At 34.6% G+C, this 18504-nt stretch overlaps 1 protein-coding gene and 1 long non-coding RNA gene across 2 annotated transcripts; both read right to left on the reverse strand.

The window, feature by feature from the left end:
- Nucleotides 1-408: 408 nt before the first annotated feature.
- LOC147567331 (uncharacterized) lies at nt 409-5257 on the reverse strand. The gene is made up of 2 exons (XR_015230738.1): nt 5058-5257; nt 409-1073 (listed from the first exon to the last, which is right to left on the reverse strand). It is a non-coding gene; the product is annotated as an uncharacterized LOC147567331 (long non-coding RNA).
- A 2115-nt stretch (nt 5258-7372) lies between these two features.
- LOC147567332 (uncharacterized) lies at nt 7373-8011 on the reverse strand. The gene has a single exon (XM_086657400.1). It carries the CDS (start codon nt 8009-8011, stop codon nt 7373-7375), a length of 639 nt encoding a protein of 212 aa, XP_086513526.1.
- Nucleotides 8012-18504: the final 10493 nt, after the last annotated feature.

Here is an 18504-nt window from a genome sequence, read left to right on the forward strand (position 1 = left end):
TCTTATTATCAAACCACCATTGGAGTGCTAGAGAGCTTTCAAGGAGGGAGATTAAATACACTATTCGGTGTCCCAAGTAGAGGAACTACACTTGAAGCTCTCGGTCTTCTTTAATCAATTCAACTAGTTCGAGGGAAATAGCGATTAAGGTAATCTACTATCTTCTTATTGGTTAATTACTAGTTTTGCATGATGATCTTGAGGATACTAGTGTTAGACATTAGATGTCGTTATCCGCTATAAACATTAGTATAAGGGTATAATTCCCTACAGTAAGAGCCCCCTTGTAAGTGCACTAGGACTTGAAAACTATGTTTGTGGTGCAATTCAGTTTTAGGGACCATGTTGATTAATGTTAAAAGATATAACCACAAAAGATCACAATCAATATATAAGACCCCAATACTATCAATCAATAAATCTCATCAAACTTAGATTCATAATATGAGCTCAAATCTCTTTTCAATAACAAAGTTAAATATCCAAAATAACTACTAACCTTTCAAATGCACAAAACATTCACCATTAACTCAAGATACTAGCTTCATTAGTTTCTCTCACTAGACTTGCTCATACACATACAAAGAAGCCACCAAAGAACCCTTAAAAAAACTTCCTGAACTATCTTCTATTAAGTCACTCTTATCTATCTAACCCTTTCCTATCAATTTGGACACAAACTCAAAACGGGCCCAAGCCCAATATAACATAAAATTTGGTTTATGCCCACTTTCTAACATCCCCCCTTAAACCAAATTTCCGTAACTTCTCATACCTAACATCCACTTTAATCTTTCAAAGACATCATGCTTCAAGGGCTTCGTAAATATATCCGCTATTTGATCCTGAGACTTGCAATATACCACTTCAATATCACCTTCTTTAACATGTTCACGAATAAAATGGTAGCGTGTATCAATGTGCTTGCTTCTTTCATGACAAACGGGATTCTTTTGCAGCCGATTTGTTATCAAGGAACACTTCGGTTGGACCAACTTGAGGGCATTGAAGATGCTTCAACATATTTCTTGACCAAACTGCATGACAAACCATAGAGCTAGCGGCCACATATTCTGCTTCACAAGTAGATAAAGTCACAATGGGTTGTTTCTTAGAAGACCAAGTAAATACCGTGTAACCCATAAAAAATACAAACCCCGATGTACTCTTTCTTTCATCTAAGTCTCTACCCCAATCACTATCGGAATAACCGATAAGCTTAAAATCTTGTTCACAAGAGAAAAATAAACCATCATTGAGCGTACCTTTAACATATCGAAGGAGCCTCTTTGCAACATTAAGATGATTTCATCCGGTGTCTCCATGTACCTACTCACTAGCCCAACTCCATATAGAATATCCGGTCTTGTACATGTAAGATAAAGTACGCTTCCAATCAAACTTTTGAAATATGTAGGATTAACATCACTTTTTCTTGTGCATTTTCTCAATTCTACTCCACTTTCAAGAGGGGTGTTTACCGGATTACATGACTCCATTTTAAACCTTTTAAGGACTTCCTTAGCATATCCACTTTGAGAAATAAATATGCCATTTTCCATTTGTTTCACTTCAATACCAAGGAAATGACCCATCAACCCAATATCGGTCATATCAAATTCCTTAACCATGCTCTTCTTGAACTCATCAAATAGTCTTGAATCATTGCCGGTGAATATCAAATCATCAACATAGAGACAAACAAATAACATACCTCCATCTTCTTTCACTTTCATATATAAGGTGTGCTCATGAGGACACTTTTCAAACCCATTTTCTTGAAAATACTTATCAATTCTTGCATTCCATGCACGTGGAGCTTGCTTTAACCCATAAAGGGCCTTCTTTAACTTATAAACTTTATCTTCTTTGCCCTTACTAACATATCCCAAAGGTTGTTCGACATATATCTCTTCCTCTAGGATACCATTCAAGAATGCCGACTTGACATCAAGTTGATAAATCTTCCATTAATATTGAGCCGCTATAGAGATTAACAATCTAATTGTTTCCATACGAGCAACGGGAGCAAATACCTCACTATAATCAATGCTGGCTCTTTGCTTGTAACCTTTAGCTACAAGTCTTGCTTTGTATCTTTGAACTTCTCCACTTGCATTCTTCTTTGTCTTATACACCCACTTCACACCATTAGGTTTGTGTCCCTTTGGCAAGTTTGTCAACTCCCAAGTATCATTCTTTTCAATTGAATTAATTTCTTCATTCATTGCATCTTCCCATTTTTCTTCTTTAATAGCTTCTTCATAATTAATAGGATCACAATCCATGAGAAAACAACACAAGTTCAATTCTTCATTATCCACAACTTCATATATCTCTCTCAAACTTCTTGTTTTCATAGGTCTTTCATTAGAACTTTCCCCCGATGATGATGATGATGGAGATGAAGATGATGGTGAGGATGAAGGTATTTGTGGGTGAAATTCTCTTGATGGTGTATGTTCTTCTTCTTCCCCTTCAAGCATAAGTTCAACTTGGGTAATTTCTTTTCCTTTCCATTCCCATGCCATATCTTCTTCAAATACAACATCTCTACTAAGGAGAACTTTATTGGCAATTGGGTTGAATAACTTGTACCATTTTGTTTGCTCATTATAGCCAAGAAATATGCATTTCTCACCTTTATCATCAAGTTTTGATCTTCTTGCTTCCGGTATCTTTGCATAAGCAATACACTCAAATACTTTTAAATGAGCCACACTTGGCTTGTAATAGCCCCACGCCTCTTCCGATGTCTTCATATACACACTTTTTGTTGGACATCTATTCAACAAATATACGGCACATGCCACGGCTTCTCCCCAAAAATTTCTAGGTAACATTTTCTTTTAACATGCTTCTTGCCATGTTTAATATGGTGCGGTTTTTCCTCTCGGATACTCCATTTAGTTGTGGTGTATATGATGGAGTAAGTTCATGAATAATCCCATGGCTTTTACAAAATATATCAAAATCTCTTGAAGTGTGTTCTCCACCTCTATCGGATCTTAATATCTTGATCACATAACCACTTTGTTTTTCAACCATATTCTTGAATTCCTTAAATGTTTCAAATACTTCAAATTTATTTTTCAAGAAGTATACCCATGTTTTTCTACTATAATCATCAACAAAAGTAAGAAAATAGTTATTACCTCCATTTGTCATTGGCTTCAATGGACCACAAACATCGGTGTGTACAAGCTCCAAGGGATTAGAAGCTCTTTACCTTCCTTCTTTTGAAAAACTTGTTCGATGATGTTTACCAAAGATACATCCTTCACACACTTTATGTGGGTGATCAATATATGGTAAACCCCTTACCATATTCTTGTTTGCCAAAGTTTTCATCCCATCAAAGTTTAAATGCCCAAGTCTCAAGTGCCACAACCAAGATTTATCTTTCACAATAGAGCTTAAGCATTTTACATCACCATGTTGAATGTTCAAAGGGAATAATCTATTTTTCGCCATCTTTACTTTGGCAATGAGAGTTCCACTTCTATCTCTTAAAGTGAGATGAAAATCTTTCAATCTAATATCATATCCCTTCATTAAAAGTTGCCCTAAACTCAAAATATTATTTTTCATATCGGGAACATAATAAACATCTGAAATGTAGCTATGGTTGCCATTTTTTAGTTGAATGAGGATATTACTTTTTCCTAGCACCGGAATCTTTGAGGAGTCACCAAACTTTATATTCCCTTTTACATTTTCATTTACTTCAACAAATAATTCCCTTTTCCCACATATATGATTACTCGCACCGGTATCGAAATACCAAGTATTTGTTTGTGATTCATCAAACCCATCACAAGAAAATAACAACGTAGGATCGACATTAATTTCTACATCATTCTCAACTAAATTTGATTCTTCTTTAACTTCATTTTTATACCAACATTCGTTACTATAATGTCCAAGTTTGTGACAATTATAGCATTCAATATCCCTTTTATCTCTACCTTGGCTAGTGTAAGGTCTAGTAAAGTTTCCTCTACCTCTTCCTCTTGGTTCATTTGTTCTTCCTCTATTAAAAATATTTCTTCCTCTTTGGCTTCCAAAGCCCCTTCTATGATTATCATAACCTCTACCATAATTCTCGTGGTCTCTTTTTTTTTTTTTTGTATATGTTTGTTTTTCTTCAAAAGTGAGTTTTGCTTGAAGCACTTGATCAATCGAATAATTTGAAGAACTTGCAACATTTCTATTCACCCTTTGTTCATGGATTTGTAATGTTCCCATCAATTCATCTACCGTAATAGATTCCAAGTCTTTCGATTCTTCAACAACAATAACCACACTATCAAATTTAGGTGTCAAAGACCGTAAAATCTTCTCCATCACCCTCACATCATCACATTTTTCACCACACCTTTTCATTTCGTTAACATTAGACAATACTCTTGAAACATAATCGGAGACAAGTTCTCCTTCATTCATACCCAACCTTTCAAATTCACCACGCAAAATTTGAAGATGAACTTTCACTACTTTATCAACTCCTCTAAAAGAATTCTTGAGAATATTCCAAGCCTCTTTCGATGATTTTGCTTCGGACACTTTTTCAAATGTAGGACTATCGATCCCTTGATATATGAGAAACAAAGCTTTTTTATCATTCCTTCTTAAATCTTTAAGAGCATTTTTTTGTAATTCATTCATAATATCCTCTTCTTCTAAACTTGGTTCTACATAACCATTTTGAACAACATCCCACAAATCTTGAGATCCCAATAATACACTCATTTGAATAGACCAATGTCCATAGTTTTCTTTTGTTAATCTAGGTATTTGAGATTGTACCATGTTTGCCATATTTCTTAGAAGATCCCCAAAATTTTCAAACCCTAGATTCTCAAGATGTTTAAATGGTAAAGTATTATGGCTCTGATACCATGTTGATTAATGTTAAAAGATATAACCACAAAAGATCACAATCAATATATAAGAACCAATACTATCAATCAATAAAGCTCATTAAACTTAGATTCATAATATGAGCTCAAATCTCTTTTCAATAACAAAGTTAAATATCCAAAATAACTACTAACCTTTCAAATGCACAAAACATTCACCATTAACTCAAGATACTAGCTTCATTAGTTTCTCTCACTAGACTTGCTCATACACATACAAAGAAGCCACCAAAGAACCCTTAAAAAAACTTCCTGAACTATCTTCTATTAAGTCACTCTTATCTATCTAACCCTTTCCTATCAATTTGGACACAAACTCAAAACGGGCCCAAGCCCAATATAACATAAAATTTGGTTTATGCCCACTTTCTAACCACTCTTCCATAGTTGATGATGAAGAAGTCGATGTACTCATTGTCTCATTCAACATAACATCATTCAGATATCAAGAACGACAAGGTATCCACCCTCTTCCTTTTAAATTTTAATTACCCTCCTAAATAATCCATACATGAAAAGAATTTGAAAGTACAAAAAAATCACTCAAGTAGTTCATTACTTCTAATGTAGTTTGGATTTATGAGGAGAACAACAGGGTTTGGTGCCCTTAGTCGGCTCGAATAATGAATCACGTGTTACGATCTCGATAGCCTTGCCTTTCGCTCGGTGGCTTACTGTAAGCAGAACCTCAATTCTCCAAATGGTACAAAAAGTCGAAAACACTTACTACTTAAGAATTTTATATGACTTTTCAATTGATTCCATTTGTAACACAAACGGAAAAAATTTTGGTGCACCGTCGTGAGCATTCCAAATGGACCACTAAATCTTGTGGTAATTGATGGAGAGTATAAAGGAAAATTCCAGATAAGAACTAAGGTTCGTATTCTACACCTGATAAACACTAACTTGATTTCCATTTTCTATTTGTTGTTGCTATTATACAAGTTTATAGATTTTATATAGTTTTATGTTGAATCGTTTATGATATGGTTAGGTTACTATTTAGGGTGGTTCATAATGGTTGTAAACCTATTTAGAAATTACAAAAGAGATTGTCAGTTAACCAGTTAGAAGAACTAGACACAATCAATACCTTTGTAGAATCGGGATGGTTTTATGGAATTTGATGGAGTTAGTAAGAACTAAACTCCTCAAGAAAATTAGAGACACTTTACAAACACAACTGCACAAGTTATAGTAGTATGTGGCTCAGAATTTTTAAATTACCATTTGGTTTCCCTGAGCACAAACTAATTTTATGATGTTTGAAGATTTTATTTCTTTTCCTTTCTTTAAACATTGGTGTTTCATTAGTATAAACAATGGTACGTGGTGTGGTTGTCATGAATTTCATTTTCTTTGCATAGATTGTTTTCACTTTATTAGAATTTCATTTTCATTGCATCGGTTGTTTTCATTATAGGTACCTCCAAAATTGATATGTACTCATGTATTGAACTAAAGTAATTTTGAAAACATCAAGAGAACCGTTAACAAGATCCCAAAGACAAAGAAAAAGATGACCAGTTATGTCTGTTTGTCTAAATGAAGGGAAACAATATTTCTAGACTGTTTTTATGCTAAATAAGTGTTTTGGTAAAAAAAACTTATGTCTATGTAATTAGTGTTCATTAGATATATGTCTAGGTAATTTGTTATTCAAAATATGTTGTTCATTAGATATATAATATGTGATGTAGTCGCAGCGGAATTAAAAGTAAACACTAAAAATAAACGAAGAACGGTAAAGAAAACGGTAAATAAACTAAAACTTAATTAACTTCAATGATTTTTTTCTCTTCAATATGCATAACAAAATAGACTAGACCTCCTTTTATAGGATAATAGATTTTCCTAGATAGACTCAAACTAGGATTCCTAAATATTAAAGATACTTAAAACATAGAAACTCCTAAATAATAGAAATACCAACTTAAGGTAATTTCCTAATCCTATACTAACTAGGACCACTAATGTGGCCGACTGGGTCGTGGGCACGCGTGAACGTGGGCCCCCGTGTTATGCGCCTGCATCAGCTCCCCGTTCCCCAGAAGGTTCGTCCCGAGCCGATTGTTGTATGGTGGTCAATTCAGTAGATCCTTCTGCAATCGACAACAAGGTGATAATCTTCTTCTTCCATGGAAACTCATAAACATTCAAACGTCCTTTGTAAGTAACATCCACATCCGATTGCCAAGGGCGTCCCAAAATAATGTGGCATAGATCCATGTCGGTAACATCACAAGTAATATCGGACAAATAGAAAGAGCCAATAGAAAGTGAAAATGTACAAATGCGATCAACACGTGTAGTGGTACCGGATTGAATCCAAGCAGTACGATAAGGATGAGGCTTTGGAATCGTAGGAATACCCAAGTAGGCAACAAGTCTAGATGAAATCAAATTCTCCACACAACCGTTATCAATAACGATAGTACAAACTTTGTCTAAAACCGTACCTCTGTAACGAACAAGTTTTTTCGTTGAGAACAATCGGGCTCAAGAGGAGTAAAAAGTACCCTGCGAGTCACTAGCATAACACGCTCACCTGTATCGGGGTCAAGGTCGACATGCTCGACTTCTTCACCGTCCGAATCCAAGGGTGGATATTTCTCTACTAGGTTTGCCTTACTGCGTAACGGGCAATTATTAGAATAATGACCTGTTTCAAAACAACGAAAACACTTAACTGGAGGTGGTTTTTTATATGGATTCTCAGTTACATTCTTAGATCCGTCATCCGTTGGTTTTGATGGATCAGAGTCATCCGGTGGTGGTCTAGCATAATTGGAACGAGTGTAGTTTCCCCGATAGATGGACCGAGAATCAGACTCAAAAGAACGAGCCACACTAATACATTCAGAGACGGAGGAGAAAAGACGTAGGTTGACAAGATCCTTAATGTCACTTCGAAGACCGTCTTTGAATTTTTCCAATTTCATGGATTCGGTATCTGAAAGATTAAGCCGTGTACTCAAATGTTGAAAATCAGAAGCATACTCTTCTACTGATCGTCGGCCTTGGCGACAAGGAAGATATTCCAAACATAATCGGTTCTCATAATCAGGAGGGAGGAATCGAGCCATCATAAGTGGCTTAAGTTCGGACTAAGAGGATATAGTTGGAAGTTTCAACATTCGGCGTTGTTCGGATTCCTGTTTCCACCAAGTAAAAGCGGTCGTTGATAAATATCCAGTAACATAACGTACCTGTTCTTGTCCGTGAACCTGCATAACATAAAAAAAAAAAATCTCTAAACGAGAAATATAATCCAAGAAATTTTCTATGTTAATTGAACCGTCATAAGTAGGGACGTCCATTCGGATACGATAAGAAGAGCTTTGTTGGTAACCGTTGTCGTAGTCCGGTGGAGGGATCGAGGTGGTTGAAGGGTTCGGCTGTACGAGTTCGCGAAGGTTGGTGGGTGTCGGTTAGACGGTGATCGGTGTGGGTGAAGGTTTCGACTGTACGAGTTCGGGAAGGTTGGTGGGTTTCGGTTAGACGGTGATCGGTGTGGGTGAAGGTTTCCGGTTCTAGAGATTGATATTGGTTTATTTCGGGATGTCGGTTTGAGGAAGAGGCCCCTCGGGTAGGAGTGAGGTGGTGAGACATGGATTGGTGAGGTGAGAAGGTTTCGGGTCGGATTGGTGTATAGTGTTCGAGTGGTGAGGAGATGTTGTCGAGTCGGTGTGTACCGAAAGTTGGAAGAGTTGAGTCGGTGAAGGAGAAGGGTGGTGTGGTTGGAAGGTTTGTGGGGTTGGTGTTTGTTAATGAAAAAACCGGTGGAAGTGGTGTTGTCGGGCACGGGTGGGTAATGGTATGACCGAATATGGAGGTTGGGATTGGTGTTGGAAAGCCAATGGTTGTGTTGGTGGTGATTGGTGTTGGTTGTTGTGATGAGGTTTGGATCGTAGTGGAGGTTGAAGGTGTGGAGGTAGAAGAGGGTGACTTACATATGCTTTCGAGTTGTCTAGATAACTTCTTGATGGATTCATTATCTTGATCGAATCGATTATCGATATGGTCAAATTTTTCCATGTTTTCCTTCTTGTAATTATCGAAAGCTTCTTCCAATTTTGTAACCGAGGATAACTTCGTGTTGATGTTGTCTCATTCGGAGGCAAAAGTTGGTGTCCTCTCTTTAGTTGTTGTAGCAGGAACGGTAGTATTAACCATTGTGATTGGTTAAAAAAAATGGCTCTGAATACCACTTGATGTAGTCGCAGCGGAATTAAAAGTGAACAATAACATAAACGAAGAACGGTAAATGAACTAAAACTTAATTAACTTCAATGGTTTTTTTCTCTTCAATATGCATAACAAAATGGGAGATTTTATAGGGCCCCCTCATTTTTGTTAAAAGGCCTCCCCTTAGTGATAATTTAGCAAGTAAAATGGTTCATGGGGAGGCCTTTTAACAAAATTGGGGAGGCCTTATAAAACTTCCCTAACAAAATAGACTAGACCTCCTTTTATAGGATAATAGATTTTCCTAGATAGACTCAAACTAGGATTCCTAAATATTAAAGATACTTAAAACATAGAAACTCCTAAATAATAGAAATACCAACTTAAGGTAATTTCCTAATCCTATACTAACTAGGACCACTAATGTGACCGACTGGATCGTGGGCACGCGTGAACGTGGGCCCACGTGTTATGCTGCATCAATATGTCTATCTAAGCCAAGAGTTTAATCATTTTCAATATATTTGATTTGGTTCAAGTCAAAGAGTTTGGACAAAGACTAAAAGAAAACAAATTTGGAGTCTTCCACACTAGATTAAGGTTTCTGCTAAAGGCTTATGTTTGAATATAATATTATCACAATGGGAGAATTGGTGAATTGTCGGTTAGGTTCTATTACTTGTTGGAAAATTTATTTTCAGTTCGAGTTTTTCCCATTTTCTTACATATTTCGGTAAAATCATTCGGACATTGGATTTTTCAGGTTCAGCTTCATTGACCCAAATGTAAATAACACAGTAACAAAATTTGTATATTTATATTCGTGGTATATTGATGGTAATATTTGGACCTAACCGACGCAGCTAGAAAAGAGGTAAAATTATTTGTCTCATTAGGTGATATATGTGATTAGATATTTTAGTTGTTTCTTATTCCATCCTTTCTATTTGCTTAAACATTAATCCGGCGCTTATGTATGTCTCTCTCAAGATTCGGTGATCTGGGTTTGTGATTATTTTCGGTTACATCATCGTTCCTCATTTGTTTCTTTTCATTATCTCAAATGATTATATTTTGATGATTCGTTGTTCCTTTCATTGTTAGGCTTATGATATAACTCATTGTCATTTCTGTCAATAACACAATTTTGATAATGCAGTTGCTGTTGTTGTGGCTCGATTAGCTCCAAAAGCGAAGGTTTACGTTTTATTTTTGGAGATTTGCTTTGTTTTGCTTCCTCCAAACTTATTTGATTGAAGTTTCCCTTTAAAATTGACTTATTTATTATCACCAGCTGATTTTTGGTTTATCTTGTGCCCCGTTCTGTAATTAGTTTGCTTCGGTTTCTTTCATTTTTACTCTTCTTTATTGGTTATACATGATGAATGTTATTGACAACCTACTTTGGGTTATTGATTGGTGAGATCCCAAGCAATGCCCAATATTTTTTTTTGCTACCGTAGCTTTTGATTTGCGCCGCCTTTCTTAGCAGGTTAAACTACATTCACAGTCCTAGAATGGGAACGGTATAGTTATGTTAGATTTTAAAAACATCCAACCTCCATCTATATATAAAGAGGGAGATTTCTAACCTAATATGCTCTTTCTGTTTGTACTTTACAGGGAGCTAAACAAAGATAACGACATCTATTGAGACCAAGTCTATGATTGAGGTTATAAGTTTTCTTCTGATGGGTGTATTATGCATGATAAAACCGGCACGATGAATCTTAACAAGATCGTGGACATGTCATTGTTTGAGGTGATAAATTTTTCTTCTTAACTACTTTCTAGCATAGCAGTATAGTATGAGATAATAGTTTATATGTTTTTCTATCATTATGTGTTTATTAGCAACATTACTTTCTGACAATACCCTATGCAATAGGGTATAAAGATATTCTCAGTCACAACTTATACATCATAATTATAAATACGTATCAATTTGGTTCATGGTGCAACAGATTTTCCCTAGAAGTGTTGATAAGGATAGGGCTACCAGACCCAAAGATTGCTATGGAATGGATAACAATTCCCATTGTCGACTTACCTCTTGCCATTGAAGTCACTGAATTTGGAGTCGTAAGGTTCAAAATCTCTCAATAAATGCACCATTCTGCCGCTTGTGAGACTAAGGTAACTGTGATTTAACTAATATGAATTAAATGTTAGTAATAGGTTTGAATAAAATCTAATAACTACTAAAGAGACTTTCACAACACAAATTACTTTAGTCCCACATCTCTCAAAGAGAAAAACAAGCTTGTGTTTATAAGGATAAAGTTGGGTGTAAACGGGTGTGGCCCTTGGGGTTACAATAATGCTCTCCGGAGGAGAGACCCATCACTTTTTAGAGGCACACTTATATTTATACCTTTAACACCCTCGCGGGTCGGGTCACCGACCCGGAACCCGGTCTCGGTCTACCAGAGAAATGCCCTAATTTTTCTCTGACCTTTTCCTCCCCTACTGTAGTTTCTCAGACTTTTTCTTCCACTACTGGCTACTTTTTCTCCACCGTTGGATCAAAACTACCCAAGGTTTTATGATCTGGTTTCGTACTCTATAAATAGGGATAAACTCCCAGAAGGAAAACACACAGAAAAAATATTTCGTCTTCTATCTCTCTCTCTCAGTTCTCTGTTTACTTCTCTCTGCTTCGAATTCTGTCAAGATCAGGAGATCAAAATTGAAGTTTGCTTCTTCAATTTTGATAAGGAATAGTTGAATCCTAGGGGACTGCGTTCACATACTGCAAAGCAATATCTAACTCTACGGTAGCAGGGGCGTTTAAAGTCTTCAAGAAAGCGAGTTCAACTTGTGCCTCTGTTCCACCTTTATTTTACTACGGTTTATTGCAGGTTCATTCTTTTTGGTTGGTTCGATTAATACTCGATTTCAGCACTGCAAAAAGATGAGTCGCTTATTTAATTTACTGTTTATTGCTCATTGAAATTTTCCTTTTACAATTCGATTTTTAATACTATTTTATTAACATTAAAATGGATGGAATTGAATTGGCGAGGAGGCTTTGTGGAGGTATTGACATGTTTCTTCAGTATGGCCGCCCACTTTTTATTCGATAAATAATAAGAGTACTTTCTCTCGTTTCCACCATTTCCTCTCATAGTACTCCATCAAGCTGTGTTTTATTTATTTCCACTTTCAATTATGACACTTCCAATTTATCTCTCTCAGTTTCTATTGAGTTTTCTTAATTGTTTCAATACAATGTTATTATCTGAATCCTATATCCGCCTCTTTAAATTTATTAAATACTAATGTTTGCAGTATTTAAAATCGACATGTTCTTAGAAACTATGCACATCCAACCATTTTCCTTCAAAATGTTTCATTTCCGCTATATCTTCAATCGCTACGCGTCTTCATACCATATGGGCTTCTATCACTTCTTTAATTTTTGTACTGAGTTGCAACTCTAAGTGAAATTTGTAAAGATGGAAGGTGATGGTTTCTCTCAATATTATGATAATCATATTATGAGTTTGCTTTTGGAATTCTACCGTGCCGCAGGCACGTGTTATGCCTAGTATGTATATATATATATATATAGAGAGAGAGAGAGAGAAGCTTTCAAATGTGTGTCAACAGTGACTAGTCGAAGTTGAAACACAGTTTCTCACATCAGTAAGTTCAGATATGCAAGCTCACAAACCATCCAGAGAGAGATAGATCGTATTTAAAACTGACAGGTTCAATATAACTAGTCAAGTGGGACAATGTGCCATATCAAATTTCGTTCCAACAAATAATCTTATTAGCATTAGCATCTTTCTCTCCTTCTGCAACACGAATCGGTGCTTTCTTTCCATCTTCACTCCCAATCTCCCATCATGGCCATCAATTTGCATGGCTCCATCAACATCCATACCCATCTTAAGAGTATCTTCACTATTTTCCTTAAGCTCTTCATTACCATCTGAACCCTAATTTTATTCGTCCTCCAATTCTTTCGTCACAGGAATAGAAGAGCAACCCACTAGATAAACATCATCTTCACCGTTTTACTTCTACAAATCACCATTTTTTGCAACTGAGATTCGAGATCCAAGTAGAAAAGGTTTTTGGCTTTGGCTTGGTACTTTAAATACCGCCATTGAAACTGTTAAAGCTTAAGATTCAGCAGCCTTCAACATCAGAAAAAGAAGAAGGAGAAAAAAAAAACCTACAATTTCTGACTTTAGAGAGAGAAAGTTATTTTTATTATTCAAGGGTATTTCGGGATCAAAAAAATACAAAAGGCCTTCATGAGTTATTTTAAACCTTATGTATCATTATCCATAATATTTTGCTAACTTCTAGTTAATAGAAAAAGATGATGGCTTTTTTTATTATTATGATAACTTTTTAAACCTAAATAGTCATTTTCCCTTTTAATTTTACTTTTACGTCCTTGATTTCTTTAATTTCATTCAAAGTTTTTTATTTTCTATAATGAGTTTCCTTTTTATTTTAGGAAGTGTGATTGTTCGAAATTGCTAAGCTAATGGAGATTTCTGAAGACGGAGATATGCCACTTATGTAATCTTGTTTTTCTAATGATAGTGATGGTGGTGGTCGGCGGAATTGATGGTGGAACGTGAAGGTGAAGAAGAATTTTGTTTTTCCAAAAAATTTAACAAAATTCACCATTTTCCTTTGAACTTTTTCAACCTGAAATGTTTTTTTGCTTCCAAAGCGCCATCCTAAAAACGCTCCATATAAGAAACAATAAAATGATTTGGGGATTCAGAAGTTTGGGGTGTTTCTCCCAACCCACTACCTCATACTAGCAAAAGTAACCGGTAGGCTACTATCGTTGGCGACCCATCAATATTTTTTCCTGATTTTTCCTCTTACTCTCACCTTCGCCACCACCTTCATCCACAACCACCTTTCTTTCCTGCCTCTCCCCTTCTCTGCTCTTTCTGACTCTCTCTCTCTCTCTCTTCCTTTTCCTCTATGTCTCTCTCTCTCTCTTTGTCGCTCTCTTCCTTTTCCTCTCCCTCTCTCTCTCTCCCCCCTCTTTCTCTCCCTCTCCCTTTCTCTCTCCCTCTCCCCTTTCCCTCTCTGTCTTTCTCTTTCTGTCTTTGTCTATCTCTCCATTTCCCTCTCTCCCCTTCTCTCTCTCTCTCTCTCTCTCTCTCTCTCTCTCTCTCTCTCCCCCCCTCCCTATGAAACTTCACCCTAGTCGACAACAGAGAGTTATCGTCAATTGGGGTTTTGCCCCCTCATCAAAAGGAATCGTTTCCTACTGATTTACACATTAAAATTGTGAAATGATAAAAGTGCCAACAAACACTATCGTTCGAAATTAATTAAAATATTTTATAAAACTAGAAATTAGTTTTCCATTATTTGAATTGGATTTTGACTACTAATAGTTACATCTTTTGATAAAAATATATGGAGAGATTATCTTTTGTGAAAGGATTTTTATTCAAAAATATGTCTTTTTTTTTTAATATAAAAATGTGACTTTTCAAGTTTTATAAATAAGTATTTTTCTAAATAATTTTCCAAATGCAAGGAAAAAACTATGTCGGAAAATCCTTTGCCATATTGAATGTGTTCTAGTGCTCCTTATGTGACATCTCCACAAGTTACTTTGTGTAATTTTACTAAGGTTTGTCATATCTTGGGAAGCAATTTGCCTAGTGACCTTCAAGTAATCTCGACCGAGAGGGGACAAATAATGCTTTAAAGAAAGTGTACCTAGTACACGTTTCAAACCCATAAGAATTTTTGGGCTTATTGCCCAAAAAACGGGTCCTAATAGCAGATATAGTCCTCTCTAATCCTATAAAGGGTTTCAAAACAAAAAAAAATAATATAAATGGATATCTAGTCCATTTGGTCTCATCTAGAGAGAAAACACAAATCCCGTGAATACATAATAAATCTTAATACCTAAACTAACCTTCCTTAAATATAAAAATTCATCTATCTTCAAATTCACCAAATATCTTTTCCATTTTTATCTCCACCTTTCTCTCTCCAATCACGTTCCCAAACTAAGTAACCGTGATCTTCATTATCTTTAGTAACCGAAACCTTCTAATTTTCTCTCTCTCTCTAAATCAGAATCTTTTGGTAATCATCCATTAATCTCAGAAATCTAGTTTCTTCTTCATTAGAGGAGCTGAAATCATCTTCTTCATCGTTTATCAGGTAAAACACATTACAGAAGTAATTTTTCGTTCCATTGATAAGATTTTATATTGTGTTTCAGGTTTTTGTAACAGATTCTCTCTCTAAAGTTAATCATATCTGTTTTTGAGATAAAGTATCAAAGATTTCTCTACTTTTCATTAATTTATAATGTTTGATGTTTATTTTCTCTCTCTTAAATTTTCATTATTGTTTTTTATCTTGATGTTTAAAAGATGTGATTAGTTCAAATCGAGTAAATTATTTTTTCAATCAATCATCATATCATCATTCTTTAGATAGTAGTTTAAGCTTAATGATTTTCACATTTTTTTTTCAGATCTCATTGTTCTATCCGTACAGATATATGAACTAGGCGGTTTTCCGTACGGTTCTTCATAACAGAATTTACATTACCTGTAATGTACAGTAAATTCCCATAATTTACAATAAATTACACAAACATCTTTCGTACGATGTTTTTATAACAAAAAACATAATATATGTATGTTGTAACAAATTATCCATACTTTATCAAGAAAATCCAAAATATTATATTAATGTCCATAAATTATGAGTAATTTATTGACAATTACGTGTACTATTAAACTAACACAATACTCATTTCAAGCTGAAAAAACTTTGCTTCAACGCAAAATCTCGTGTACTTTGACGTAAATTATATATAATTTACATAACTATACACGTCGTTTATAGTAAAATAAAATTATTGTTCTATTAAATGTATATGTATTAATGAACCAGATCTTTGGTTTCGTACAATTTTATGAACCAGGTGTTATTCAGTACGTTTATCATAACAGAATATACAATATAGGTAATTTACAGTAAATTTTCATACTTTCTAGTACATTACTCAAACATCTTCCGAACCATGTTTTTATAAGAGAATGTAAAATACGCGTAATTTGTTATACATTATATATAATTTTTAATTAATTCTAAACATCGTATAAGTGCACATAAATTATGTATTATTTAATTATTTTACCATTACGTGTTTTCACCCAAAACAGTAGCCTTGTAAGCTTACCAAACTACTCAAAACCTTCAAATATTGTCAAAATTTGACAAACATTATACATAATTTACGGAACTGTACATGTAGTTTATAATACAATATATGATTTTTTTTGTTTAATGTATGTGTATTTATGTGTGTAGATTTGATATAACAGATGGAATTTCAAAGAGAATCATCAAATCAAAGTAAGTCAATGAACCTAAAACCTGATGGCTGGGATAAAATATTGAATGAAGTTGGTTAGTTGTTCCTGCTCAAGACTACAAATGGAGAGTACATAAATAGGCACCATTTTTGAACCACAGAAGATTTTGTATGTTTTTTTTGTAACAGAATGTAAACGATGTGTAATGTAAAAGAAATTATGTGTAAGTTATTGAACAAGACCCACATACATTTGATACATTACGTTGTATACTTGACAAATGATGGTTTCTTCGTCATAAATAACACATAATTTACGTATTTGTTTCATAATTTGTATTCGATGTGTATTTATGTATGACTAAAAACGAAAACAAATGCTGCTTTAATGTTCCCAGAAAAATATACTATTTCGATGTGTATTTGTATTCGATGTGTATTTATGTATGATGGAGACCATCAAGATGGGCCTCACGGCCGAACTAGTTAGAGGGCCTCATGGGCGAGCCCATTAGGGTTAGAGTTTAGGAATTTCCATGTTTTAGTATTTCCTACTAAGTCTAGGTTTAGAAGTTTCTATGTTTGAGTATCTTTGATATTTAGGAATAATTTGAGTCTATCTAGAAGTTTCTAAGTTCCTATAAAAGGAAGTCAGGTCTGTCCTTGTTATTCAGATCAGAGAATATTATCAATCAAGTTTATTATTAATCAGGTTAATCATTTTGTTCTTTACTTTATCAGTTTATTTACGTATTTTATCAGTTTATTTACGTATTTTATCATTGTTATAATGGTGGATTCCATTACTTTTACGCTTCCGCAACAATCTACATCAACTTGACAAATGATGGTTTCTTCGTCATAAATAACACATAATTTACGTATTTGTTTCATAATTTGTATTCGATGTGTATTTATGTATGAGTAAAAACGAAAACAAATGCTGCTTTAATGTTCCCAGAAAAATATACTATTTCTAAATCTGAAAGTTAAGTGAAAGAAAGTGATATATATGTTTTGTATATTAACCGCCAAATCACGCTAAATTGATCCCAGAAAATATACTATTTCCAAATCTGAAAGTTAAGTGAGAGAAAATTGATTTGAATCGAAAACAAATTTACATAGTAAGTTAGAGAAAATTGATTTGATTTCTAAATCTGTAAAGAAGAGAGAGAAAATTGATTTGGAAATATCCGTGGTGATGGCATTTCGTTTTGGTTAGGATTTTGGTTTCTGATTGATTCGGATAATAGGAAAGAGAAAATTTGATTTCCAAATCTGTTTAGAGGAGAGATAAATTATGATTTGTTTCTATCCATTTTTTGCTAATAAATCTCCATATTCTTTGCTAATAAATCTCCATATTTTTTGCTAATAAATCTCCACGCGAAATTTGAGCGTGGGACATTCACGGTAATGTGTTTAGAAAGTGAAGGTTATTATGTCCCTCATGTAAAAGGACTAAATGTCCATATTTTGGGAAGATTGGATCATAAACCTTTTTTGGACATTATTTTGGTCTATATACCCACAGACCCAACCTATAATCTCCATCCCTCTTCATTTGTATCCAAAGACAATTTACTAACATAGTGCACAACTCTATAATATATTGTCAGCAATATAGGCCTTGTATGATGTGATTTTAAGAGAGTCTGTGTTACACTAAATCTACATTAGTGGGAGACAAAGTGGACGAGGCCTTATAAAGAGTTAGGCATTCTTACTTAAAGAACCATTCTTACTTAAAGAACCATTGTAGAATCGCAACGTCCTCAGGTGCCAAAATAATTTTCTTACTTAGTCCAGAAAGGCAGTTAGTACAATCCTACAACAATTGGATGAAATGGGAGTTTTTTTTTTATCTTTTTGGCTCGGTTTGTTATGTGGAAATTGTTTGAATGTGAAAAATCTATTTTTTCTGATGGAGAAAAAAATCGTTATCAGAAATCAAGTGTTATTGTCAGTATCGTTGTGAGAAAATTTTAATAAGAAGATGTCGTTTTGATTGTGTAGGGTTAAAAGGGTTGAAGCCTTGAAGATTATGGA

Source organism: Eschscholzia californica, unplaced genomic scaffold (assembly GCF_041429995.1).
Source record: "Eschscholzia californica isolate CP2 unplaced genomic scaffold, dmEscCali1.0.p SCAF_1, whole genome shotgun sequence".
Lineage (NCBI taxonomy): Eukaryota > Viridiplantae > Streptophyta > Magnoliopsida > Ranunculales > Papaveraceae > Eschscholzia > Eschscholzia californica.